The sequence below is a fragment of the Nannospalax galili genome, unplaced genomic scaffold, assembly GCF_000622305.1.
Source record: "Nannospalax galili isolate Female #2095 unplaced genomic scaffold, S.galili_v1.0 scaffold784, whole genome shotgun sequence".
NCBI classification, from domain to species: domain Eukaryota; kingdom Metazoa; phylum Chordata; class Mammalia; order Rodentia; family Spalacidae; genus Nannospalax; species Nannospalax galili.
This window is the reverse complement of record NW_008352133.1, coordinates 1,531,418-1,543,944: the sequence shown is the minus strand read 5'-3', so window position 1 is coordinate 1,543,944 and position 12,527 is coordinate 1,531,418. Positions and strand designations below refer to the sequence as shown.

General features: G+C 51.3%; 1 protein-coding gene and 1 long non-coding RNA gene across 2 annotated transcripts in view; one reads left to right on the top strand and one right to left on the bottom strand.

Moving 5' to 3' along the window:
• CUNH11orf96 (chromosome unknown C11orf96 homolog) overlaps positions 1 to 606 on the bottom strand; it is a 1,699-nt gene extending 1,093 nt beyond the window's left edge. The window contains 3 exon segments of the mRNA XM_008848936.2: positions 1 to 121; positions 123 to 436; positions 559 to 606. The exon segment at positions 1 to 121 is cut by the window's left edge and continues 1,093 nt beyond it. Coding sequence (XP_008847158.2) covers positions 1 to 121; positions 123 to 436; positions 559 to 606 — 483 coding nt within the window.
• Positions 607 to 704: 98 nt separating this feature from the next.
• Positions 705 to 12,377, top strand: LOC103746671. The gene is made up of 3 exons (XR_607810.3): positions 705 to 916; positions 9,534 to 9,651; positions 11,018 to 12,377. It is a non-coding gene; the product is annotated as an uncharacterized LOC103746671 (long non-coding RNA).
• Positions 12,378 to 12,527: the final 150 nt, after the last annotated feature.

The window sequence follows — 12,527 nt, the reverse complement described above, 5'->3', positions numbered from 1 at the left end:
CCGGGCCGGCGCTGCTGGGGAAGGAGGCGGGCGGCGGGCCCGTCGGGGGGCACGGGGGGCGCTGCTGGCCGCACTGCGGGGTGCTGCCCGCCTCGGTCGCTGTCGCTGTCGCTGTGTCCCGCGGCCGCCCGGCTTGTGGCTTATATAGGCCGCCTCTGCCCACACGGCTCGGATGACAGCGAATGCCTTTTAAAGCGTGTGCGCCCCGCGCCCTTCCGCCTGACGTCTCCCAGCCACGCCGGGAAAGCCACGGCCCCTTCCCCGCCGCCTGCACTGCCGCCAGCCCGCTCCGGAAGGCCGCCCCGCCCGCGGGGTTCCGGGATGCGCCCGGACCCGCTCCTCCAGCCGCAGCCGGGGCGGCCACAGTGGAGCCCGGAGCCCCCCGCGTCTGCGCCGCCCCGAGCGCCCGCCGGCTCACAGGTCGTTGATCCCGCCCCTAGGTCCCGCTCTCTCCCGGCTGCAGGCTCTTTGGCCTCGGGTTCCCAGCCAGGCTTGCCCGGGAGCACAGCTGCTGCCTTTCGTCGAGGCCACGGAGCCGGGGCGCCCCCTGCTCCCCACCGCTGAGCTCCCAGAAAGGGGCGGGCTTCTCGACTGAAGCCTTGCCATCCCATCCCCAGGCTCTCTCTCTGTCTCTCTCTGTCTCTCTCTCTCTCTCTGTCTCTCTCTCTCTGTCTCTCTCTCTCTGTCTCTCTCTCTCTCTCTCTCTCTCTCTCTCTCTCTCTCTCTCTCTCTCTCTCTCTCTCAGGATTACAAACACAGCCCGTTTTTATTCCATTCCGACTCTTCCCTATTTACTTCCCGCTCAACCCCAAGTCTCTAGGGCACCCCCACTCATGCACTGAAGAATAGCACTAACAACAATAATAGCTACCATCTGGAGCACTTTACTCCAAGACAGCCAGTGAGCTCCACGTAGGTACGTATTATCTTGTTCATCCTCCGAAGCAGCCTAGTGGGATAATTAGTACTCCTTCAGTTTTACATGAGGAAAGGGAGGCTCAGAGGGGTAATAATTAACTAGTCCACTAGAAAGGGATGGGACCTGGTGGGGTGGACTCCAAAGCCCAAGGCTAAGGGGTGGTATTCTTCAGCCAAATCCCATCAGTGCCCAGGGAGAGTAGTTTCACAGGGCAGCCCTTGCTCTGCCCTGGGAGCCCTAGAAGAAACTGAGCCCTGCTTTCACCAAGATGCTCAGGACCTCCCTCCATACATTCCCCATCACCAAAAGCCCATTGTGAACTTGTGCAGGAGTTCATAAAGGAAATGGAAGCTGTGGAGAAAGAGCCCGTGAGCATGAAGTGGTGGTGCTGTAATCTTAGCACTTGGGAGATGGAGGCCAGAGGATCAATAGTTCAAAGCCAGCCTTGGCTGCATAGTAAGTTCAAAGCCAGCCTTGGCTGCATAGTAAGTTCAAGGCCAGCCTGGGCTACATGAGGACTGTCGAGAGAGAGAAGGAGGGAGAGAAGAAGGGAGGGAGCCAAAGAAAGAGTTTGAAGCCTTCCTCATAAGAGCTACCTTCTAGTGGAGGGTCCATAAAGACATCAAGAAGAGCGCCTGCTGTGGTGGAAGTCAAGTGGGGTGGGGAGATACAAAGGGAGAGGTGTGCAGAGTCTGTCACCAGGGGAGGCTTCCCAGAGTGGGTGGCACTTAGCTGACATCTGAAGCACAGTCATAACACTAAGGTTATGTGCCAGGGTGCAAGTATGTTTATCAACTTGTTTAATTCAATGTTAGTCATTTTATATTTTCAGCAACTCTGGGTAGCCAGAACTGTTATTGTTAGTGTGCACAGAGGAGAAAACAAAGGCACAGAGGAATGAACTAACTCCCAGAAGTCCCAAAGCTGATTTGCAGCAGAGCTGAGATTCAAACTCAGGCAACATGGCTCATGAGCCCTCTCTCTTACCCACTATACAGATGTGAAAAATTAAACAGCTGGTGGCAGGTGAAGAGGGAATGAGCCACTTGCCGAAGCAGAGGAAAGGAAATGAACATTTGAACATCAGGACTCCTGGTGCAAGGCACTAAGGCAACAGTAAGATTGGTGTGTTCAGTGACCACAGGGTAGCTCATGTAGCTAAAGGAGAAGAAGGAAAGGGGAGAAAGGAGAAGCCAGATAGTCACATAGGACTTGAGGCCTTGCCTTAGAAATAGAATTTCATCCTGAAGGCATCAGTAAGGGACTAAAGGGGTTTCAGTGAGGGAGCAACATCCTCCAATTGATATTCTTCAAAACTCACTCTGGAGGCTGGAGAGATGGCTCAGTGGTTAAGAGCACTCGCTGCTCTTGCAGAGGACCTGGTTTCTATTCCCAGCACCCACATGGAGGCGAACAACTGTTTGTAACTCCACTTCCAGGGAGTCTGACGCCCTCTTCTAACCTCCTCGGGCATTACAAAACACAGGTGCACTTGCATAAATGCAGGCAATACACTCATACACATAAAATAATAAAATATTTTAAAAACTCACTCTGTTGTAAGGAAAGAAGCCAAGGAAGGAGCAGGGACCCCACTTAGATGATTGTCACATGACCTCAGATTTGGGCCACTAAAGCCTTGCATTAGGACTGAGGCCACGGAGATGCAGGGAAGTGGTCAGATTTGTGATTTCTCTGAAGATGAGGTGTGGGGCAGGTCTGGGGTGATGAAGACCGTTTATATATTTGGCTCTGGCAAGTGTTCAGTGGCACTGTTGACTGTCAGGGGATGGAGTACCATGGTGGAGTTCACAAGCTGTCCATCAAAACTCATTATCTACCTGGGTAAGACTTGAAATGCTTATCACATAATTATATCATGTGAGAGGGGGAAAGTCAATTTCTATAATTGTTAAAGTTAAGACCACTATACTTCAAATCACCTTTAGCTTAGCGGTATCTCTAATACCAATATAGGTACCAAGAGAGGGAAGCTGTCCCAGATGAAACACTTCAAATCCAAAGCACTGGCTTAGCCAGCTTCAGGAGGGTAGAGAAAACTGGGGACCTTTGTTATGATAGGATAAAATGCCTATAGCTAACATTGTATGTATAATTTTGAATCAGACCACATGTCTATGGAGCCCATATAATGCTAAAAGAATTATTGGAAGGAGCCAAAAAATGCATATGTTGGCTGCTTGGCGCTGCTTTTAGCAACCTATTACAAGAAAGAGATTGGCAAGTTTGCAAGATGAGATCAGCAGTGTCCAGAAAGTGGATGTCCTTTGGGTTGGAAAAGCAACTTAGACATCCAAAGAGCAGTGGATCAGACCCAGGCCTGTCAAAGACTGCCTGTTGAACTAGAGGGTAAGTCCTTAAAGTCACCCCAGGCGTTATCCAAGTCTGTCATTTCACATGGCCTTGGGGTGACTTTCATTGTAAAACAGAGAACATGATGGGTCCAGCAAGAATGACAGAGAACAGTCAGCAAAGATTTCTGGGGGATGGCTAATGGCCTCATGGAACTGTCTAAAACCAGATATACCTGAATGAAGCCTGTGACTGTTCAATCCCAAGTCAGCCTCCAGGGAGAACAGGCTTTCAACAGCCAGTTTGGTCAAGGATCAGGAAGACACAGGACAAGCAGGTCATCCACCTGGACCCTCCTCCACAGTTCTAGAGGGTGGGCTTGGGTAGAGCCCACTAGCTGTCCACACAGCTGGGTCATATTCCTTGGTGTCTCCTGCAGCGAGGGGGGTGGTGTCACACACCTGAAGTTGTATCTGTGTAATGTGCATCTCTGTGGGCTGCAACAGTATGTCCCTTCTACCTCATTTGCCCAAGAGGAAATTCCTTCCATGGGTTTCCCCTCGCCCTGGCTGGAAGAGCAATGAACAGACTATGGAGCTTCATTAAAAATGGTAGCACTGACATTAATCTGGGTCCCTCAAAGACCACACAGAGCCAAGCTGTGTACCAACTTGAAACACTTTCCTCAGAGTGATCAAAAAACCAGAATATTTTAAAGCTATTCTAATTTATATCAACTTGGCATTGTCCTAAGAGACTCGTGAGATGTCCAAATGGGGATGTCAAGTGAGGATAGAGTTCAGGGGAGACTTGTGGGATGGGGTGGATGCTTTGGGAGTCATTGGGGATGTCTACTTTTCAGATAGAGGCTTGGGGGCTGAAGAGATGGCTTAGTGGTTATGAGCCCTTGTTCCTCTTACAATCCTAGAACTAGGGAGGTGAGGAAAGGCAGATGCTTATGGCTCACTGGCCAGTCAGCCCATGCTACTGGGTGAGCTCCAGGCCAATGACAGAAATCAAGAGAACATGTCAGAATCCAAGAGAGGAGTTCTCATAGGAGGGGAGAGTTTGGAGGCCAGCCCTAACTTGGCTCTACAAGAACCCACTGTGTGGCCTTGTGTGAATCACTGTTTGCCCACAGATGTCTAGGCTGCAGTGCCACCCCCACAGTGTCATGTGACACCTTCCCTGTTCATTCTCTTTAAGGTACTCCCTTGGTCACTCTAGCCCCTTTTACTTTGCAGCATGCCCATCTCCATCTAAAAATCTTCATATTTGTGGATGTCTGTGTTGTTCCTCTTTCTCACTGGACTGTCACCCTTGGTCACTGCCTTTCTCCAGCACCCAGGACAGAGCTGGCACACAAAAGGACACATGGGTCCTTGTGGAATGGACCACCATGCTCACCCTACCCTGTGGATCCTGGCAGGCCAGTGAGAGAACTATGCCATCTCAGTCAAGCTTTCCTGTGTAACAGGAAGCATTGCAGGCTCCCAGCCAGGGGGCAGCTGCCCTAGGTGACCCCCTCTCCACTCCTAGATAGGGGTTTCCCAATCCTGGCCCAGGACAGAGAAAATAGGAAGAGAGTTTTGTGCTTCACTGTAAGCATCCCAAATTAACCATGAAGTCATTTTCACCCCCCCCACCCCCAAACTGCTCACAGAGGCCTCTAGGAATAACAGTGAGGGTGGAGAGATGGAATTCTCCCTCAAACACTAGGGCCATAGTGTGGCTCCATGGCAGAGTGCTTACCCAGCATGCTTCAGGCCCTGGGTTCCATTCCCAACACCATCGAAAAAAGCAGCAACAACAAATAACTGGGAATCAAACTCTCAATCTGCCCGTCTCCAGTCCTGCCCTGGCCGATCCCATCCATTACTACCCTTTACCTCAGGCTGGCTCAAGAACTAGCCCCACCTTAGGAAGCCTTTCTGCAATATCTGAATCTTCCACCCCACCTGCAAGAGCCTTGAAGTGTCACTGTCAAGTCTGGAGGATACACAGCTAGATTCTACCCCTACTCTGCCATAGACTTGTTCTGTCAGCTGCACACCCAGAAAGCACAAGTGGTATCTGGGAGCCAGTGGTCTATGTGTTAGCATGAAGTCCAAGTCTCTTCTGACCTTTTGATCTCCTGCCTGAGCCCTCCCAGCACCCCCAGCTTGGGGGAAGAGCTGTCACTAAGAAGTATTACTGCCCATACCCAAAGGGAGGCCTCTGGGGGCATTAACCCTTTGTTCAATGGAACTTCATGTACCAACCATCCAAAGGCAAAGAGGCCAGCACCTGTTTGATTGGTTTTGATTGTTTTTCTTCCCTCCAATTATATGTCTCTCACTGGAACCTAGACTCATGCTAGTACTAGCCAGAGAGCCCCAGAGGTCCTTTCAGCTGCCTGCCTAATCTAGAATTACAAGCATACACCACCACGTCCAGCTTTTCACATGGCAGCTGGAGATCAGCTCATGCCATCAAGCTTGCCTGGCAAGCACTTTAAGGACTGAGCTATCCCTCCAACCCCAGTTTTGTTTTGTTTTGTTTTTGTTTTGATACAGGGTCTCGTGTAGCCTAGACTGACCTGGATCTTGCTATAACCAAAGATGATCTTAAACTACTGATCCTCTGTCCCCTACTTCCCAAGTGCTGGAATCATAGGCATGTGACACCACATCCCCTAGTAAGGTCTTCTGTTCTTTCACAGGCAAGGTGGGGTGGTCAAACCTGGTGAGGGTGGGAAGGCTGGGCACTGGAGCTGCCTAGGCTTTGGGTTCCTGCTGCCCACTGGGCTGAGCGTGCAGGAGCTTGGAGCTCTGGCAGGGGCCACTGCTTATTTTTGTACATGGCCTGGCTGCAGTGGACAGTCATCTTCCTGTCAGGGCTGTAGCCACGGATTTACAGAAGCCACAGAAAAGCAGGGCGTGGTGGCACATGCCTTTAATCCCAGCCCTCTGGAGGCAAAGGCAGGCAAATCTCTGTGAGATCAAGGCCAGCCTGGTCCACATAGTGACTTCTAGGTTGGCTGGAGACCTTGTCAAAGAAAAAAAAAAGGAGCTGGAGAGATGGCTCAGCAGTTAAGAACACTGATTGTTCTTGCAGAAGATCCGGGCTTGAATCCCAGCACCCACATGGCAGTAATAGCTGTCCTAACTTTAGTTCCAAGGGATCCAATGACCTCTTCTGTCCTCCATGGACACTGCACAACACAGGTGCACTTACATATACTACAGGCAATGGCAGCTAACAACTGTCCATAACTCTAGTTCCAGGGGCTCCGATGGCCTCTTCTGTCCTCGTGGGCATTGTACGACATGGGTGTACTTACCTACATGCAGGCAATACACTCATACACATAAAAATAAAAAATATTTTTTAAAATAAAATAAAAATAATAAAATTTTTTAAAAAAAGCAAACAGAGCCCTCAGAAATGTGATCAGCTGAGCATTTTACCATGTGCCTGACTCTGGGCCAACTGTGCTTGGTACGTCAACTGCCGCATCTAAGTTACCTTCTCAGACTCCTCTTAAGGGCCCTCGCTTTACAGATGGGGCCCTGGGAGCTTGGGAGTTTGCCTGGACCACTGGAGTACTGAAGTAGAATCTCAAAGCCAGGTTTACCTAAGAAACGTACTTACTGCCTGCCCCAGCCCACCCCGCTGTCTGTGCCGACAGAAACAGCACCAGACCAGAAGCCAGATGCCTGGGCTGCAATATCCATTCCACCTCCTACCACCTGTGGTCTTGAACCCATTGTATTTCTCAGCTCCCATCTCTGAATTGCAGTTTCCGCATCTGCAGGGGAGCCACTTCTGGATTCGCTAGGCCCCTCTAGGACTGGAATCTTTGGAAGGATGTAGGATGAGGGGACCTGTTCACAGGAAGTAGATGCTTCCTCTCCAGCCAGAGTGACCAGCAGGCCTGGGTGTGGCTGAGGGAGGAATCCCCTCCATGGAGGGGTTGTGGGGAGCATCTGGGGCAAGATGGCGGCACACAGGGCGTGACTTCTGCCACCAGCTCCTCCACTGTCCCCACCCACACCTTGGCTTTGGGGCAGAACCAGGTATTTAAAAAGCTGCCATCAATTCTCCAGCTATGCATAGAGGTCTGCTTCCAAGGACTCTCCAGCATGCTGGTCCCAGGGTGACATGAGATCTAAAGGTGTTTTAGGAAGGCAGAACCAGGCCTGGTAGGACATGTGACAGCAAGAACAGGGTTCCGATGGCTTAGCTCACGAGTCTGCCTCTGGTTTCCCTGGGTTCGAGTAAGAGGGTCAGGCCCTTTCCAAAGGCTGCTGTGCTCCCCTGGCACAGACCCACTGCCAGTCACAGCCTTGGTCAGCTGGTACATCCCATCCCCTAATAGAAGCCTTCCCAGAGTGGGTCTCAGCTATCCAGGCACCCAGTACAAACCATGTTGTTTCAGATGTGCTGTCTGGGTCAGTCTGCACTTTGGGTGTTTCTGACCCAGCTACTTGTGTGTGTGACATACGAGGAGGGAAAGGGACAGCAACAACACATCTCCGGCAGGCAAGCAACAGACAGGCCATTTTGGATGGTCTTGCTGCCCACCCCCCCAACTCCTCTCCTGCTGGTGCTCACTCCACCCTGCAGCGGGCCCTCACACAAAGCCCGTGACTTCAGCATCCTACCAACTGCTTCTCCCTCACTCAGAATTAGCACTTTCTCTAGAACAATCAGGAGCAAAAAAAGTGCTTTGATAATTTGGCTGGAGGGTTGCCATGACAATCCCCAGCAAGCTCCAAGAAGGGCTTGCAAGCTGGGAGGGAGGCTGAGAAGCAGAGGGCAGAGAGGCATGGGAAGACAGAGAGATGGGGGAGGAGCCAGGGAGGCCCCAGGGATGGCTTTAAGTCAGACCCTCTGTCTCCAGTGGCCCCCAGCAGGCTAGGATGAACTCACTGCCCAATCTGGGCTTTTTAGTCCCTGGGGCAATGGGACACCAGCTGCTGACATGCAGCAGGGGCTGACGTGGCAGGACTGCAGCCATCAAGATGTGGCCCAGGGACCACCAGGCTGGGGATTGGAGTGGGACATTCTTGGGAATTCTGGGAGTGGAGTGGGGGGGGACCCTCTTGAGCATCATGTCCAGCCTGTGTCCCAGTTGTGCTTGTGGGAGTAATGAGGAGCTCAGGGCCTTTCTAAGGCCCTTCCCACCACATCCCCAGCCCAGGTCCGGGGCTCTGACCTCACAGGCGTGAATCTTCCTGAGACCACAAGCTTCAGAGTCACCACATCAGGGATAAGATGCTGCACAGACTTGAGCTCTGCAACATGGTTTCTCCTTTGTGACCTCAGCAAATCAATTATAATCTTCGCTCACTTTTGAAATGGAGTCAGAAAAGCCCAGAGAGGAGAGGGAGATAGACTAAGGCCACACAACAAGCGGCAAGGCAGGGAGTCAGGATGTGGCTCAGCCTTGGACTTCACCCCAAACCTTGCTGCTTTCAGAGAGGACAGGATTCTGTCTGTCTGGAGAAACTGAAGCCTAGGGACTTGCCCCAGCTAGTAAGCATGAAGCCTGGGCTCACAGCTTCATTTTTCTGCCACTGTTGAACCACAAGTCAGAAACATGTATTCCATAAAGCAAGTTCCAGTTATATTTTATGTCCCCAGGTTAAAGTACATGTCTCTACTAAGGAGGATGAGGCAGAATGATGGCTTCAATCCAGATTGGGACAGTCTGGGAAACAAAGATCTCACTGAAAGAAGAGGGGAGGGTGGTGAGGGGGGGAGCAGGAGGAGGCAGGCATTGTCTTGGAAGTCTCTGAGATGTCAGCAACCTGAGCAGAGGGTGACCTGGAGCCAGTGCCTCAAAGGCAGACTGTCAGAAGCTTTCCCAGGCAGGATCAAGTCCCTTCTATCCATAGAAGCCTTGTGCAGAGCTGCTACTGTCTGTGGTGTGTCATCATGGCAAGTCACAGGGCTTTCAGAACCCTGGGCTCTGCAGCTGATGAGAGCAAGGGTGTGGCTGTTGAATTGGGAACCCAGAAAAGAACCACCTTCTAAGGTCTGGAGAGGGTAGCCCTGGACCAGCAGCCCCTGATGACAGAGGTGTGTCAAGCTCACAGCTGTCTCTAGCTTGGTACAAACTCATTTTTATTTAACTTGCCATGGGATGGACCCTGCAGACACCTGCAAACAGGACTTTCATATGGCCTTGGTCCTAGGTCATAGCATGGTAGTAAGTACCCGCAGGCTGTGAATTTGGAAGGACGGTGGGCCCCAGGGGCGGTACACCTGCAGCTCCTCCACCTGAAAATACCCACAACCTGCCTCCCCCAACCAGTGCCACCTGAGGTCAGAAGCCATGGTCTGCAGAGGCAAGGACGGCAAGACTCAGCTGCTGAGGCCATCAGATCTCAGGAAATGGAAACCACAGGCTGCTGGAGTGGAGGAGTATCCAGGTAAGCTGGAGCTGTTCTAGACTATGGGGCTTAGTGGGCCACAACCAAGACGTTTTTACTAATTCAAAACTAAACACAAAATTCCAGAGTAAATGCATGTCAAGGATTGTTGGATTATTTCATAACTGGTTTTTCTTGTGTCTGTGTGTGTAAATGTTTGTTTCCTTTTTTTAAAAAAAAAAAAAAAAGCTCTGGGGGCTGGAGAGATGGCTCAGCAGTTAAGAGCACTGGCTGCTCTTGCAGAGGACTCCAGTTTGATTCTCAGCACACATGCGGAGGCTAACAACCATCCGTAACTCCAGTTCCAGGGGAATCCAAAGCATTCTTCTGACCTCTGAGGGCATTGCACAACATGGGTACACTTACATACATGCAGGCAACACACTCACACACTTAAAATAAAAATAATAAATAAAATATTTAAAAATAATAGTCCTGTAGCCCCAGCTGGCCTGGAACTTGTTATATAGAGCAGGCTAGCCTGGACCTCATGGAGATCTGCCTGCCTCTGCCTTCCAAGTGCTGAGTTTAAAGGAATATGCCACCATGCCTGACTAATCACCCCTCCCCTTTAAACTATGAATTGTTATCAAAAAGGTCTTAAAGCTAGACATGGTGGTGCATCTCTTTAAACCCAGCACTTGGGAGACAGAGGGAGGCAGATCTCTGTGAGTTCAAGGCCAGCCTGGTCTACACAGTGTGTTCCAGGTCAGCCAGGGCTGCGTAGTGAGACTCTGTCTCAAACAAACAAATAGTCCTTAAAACTTATTAATGGGTTCATGCCCTGTATCATACAGATGGGGAAACTGAGGCCCAAGATAAAAGGAACTGCCCAGGAGCATTCTTGCAGCGGAACACAGGCTGGACTTCTTGCTGCCTATTCCCTTCCACACTGTCTGCCCTGTTAATTGTGGCCCATTGTTGTTCCCAGGCTAGATGGGGAAGAAGCAAGAGTTAAGGACAGGGTGGGAGAGAAGCACTATGTCTGGCTGCTGTGGTAAATGTTCTCAATCACTTTCCTATCAGGACTGTTCCTTCCCAGGCTCTACCACTGCTCTCCCTCCTTCCAGCCCCTCCCTGTGGGAACACCAGGGTCTGGCTTTCTCTCCGCCCCGTCCCAACACACACAGTGGCCACACCACTTCTTTTTGCCAGATTGGGTCCTCCTTACCCGAGGCCTGTCCTAGGCCCACATATACAGCAGCTGTTCCTTGGCAGGGAGTCCTTCCCAAAGCCCCACAAGCCCTTCCACCCCGAGTCAGGTGTGTGTCTATGTGTGGTGCGTGTGTGTGTGTGTGTCTCCTCCACATTACATACTGGTCCACAGAAGAGCCACAATGAGGCAGACTGATACCCTCCCTCTTAGTCCTTGCAGATGGTTCACAGGCTGACATCTCAGACTCTACTATTTACCAGAGGCCACGAAGCCAGAGGGGAGGTGCTGAGACAGAGCTAGGTCTGTTGGACACTGACCTCTTCACATTGCCTGCCCGGCAGCTTGCTGACAGCCTCCTAATGAGGAGGACAGCTTGGGGGAACCTAACTCCTACCTTATGCTGCAATGACAAAGGATCACTCACCCCCAGGACCCAGAAAGCTGGAAATGCACCATCGACTCCTCTCCTGACCTGACTTTCTCAAGAGAAGGGACTCTTATCTGCTAGTGGAGTTTTGGAGAGGAGCTTTGTGGGGTGAATGTGGAACTGGATCTCTCTCTTGCCCACATCTACGTCTGCCACTTCAGAGAGCACATTTTGTCCAGCTTCTGGGTGTCCCCTGGGGGAGGCCGGGAAAGAGCTGGCATCTACCTTCTGTAAGCTGGCCTGGAGCCTTCTTCCCACCCAAGGACTTAGCAGGTAAGGGCACCTATCTCCAGCACCAGGAACCTGGCACCTCTGCACACCATCCCCAGAGGCAGCCACCAGGCCACATAGTACAGCTCTGCCTGCCACAGACTTCCTGGTCTTCCCATCTCCCATCTCACACCCCACCTCACTCCAGCCTTGTATTAGTGACTCACATCTCTGCCATTAAACTTCCTGACAGAGACAACTTGAGGGAGGAAAGATTTATTTTGAATCCTGGTTTCAGAGGCCTTTTAGTCCATCATGGTGTGGAAGGCCTGGTGGAGTTCATGATGGCTAGAGGATGTCATGGGCGCTCCTCACATCATGGTGGAAAGCAACGGAAACAAGAGGCAGGTGTAACCTTCAGGGGATGACTCCAGTGACCTTACTTCCTCCGGCTTGACCCCACCTCCTGGAGGTTCCACAGTCTCACAAAACCGCACCACCAGCTGGGAAACAAGAGTCTGAAACAAAGCCCTGTGGGGGCCATTTCAATAGCAAACCACACATATAATAAGTATGCTTTCCTAAAATTTCCTAAAACTCAGCCCCCCGCCCCAGTCCTCTGAGGCCCCCTACCCCAAGCCCTTGCCTGAGGAAGCTCCTTGCCCTTTCCAGGCCCATCTTTCCCTCTGTCATCTCACTCAGCTCAACACTCCCCACGCAAATGTCCCCTAGACACAAACCACCTAGGGTCCTTCCTTGCTCGTAAGCCTTTCACCCACTGCCACTTTGCAAAGTCTTCTCCATTCTCCAAGTGCTTCCTCCACCAAGAAGCCCTCTATGACCACCACCCCACATTATGCTACCTTCTGTCAGACTCCATTCTCAGAGCCCCTTGTTTCATGGTTACCCTAGTCCTATGGTTCTTCAATGGTGTGTCTTGTTGTCCTAACAAATGACACAAAATATAACAACCATTATGCTAACTCTGGCTGCAATCTACTGAGTTCCTCAGGCTGCATGGGGCTGCTTTTCCTTCATGCAGGGAAGGGTTCTAGAATGTGTGCCTTGGCACACAGCTGCTGG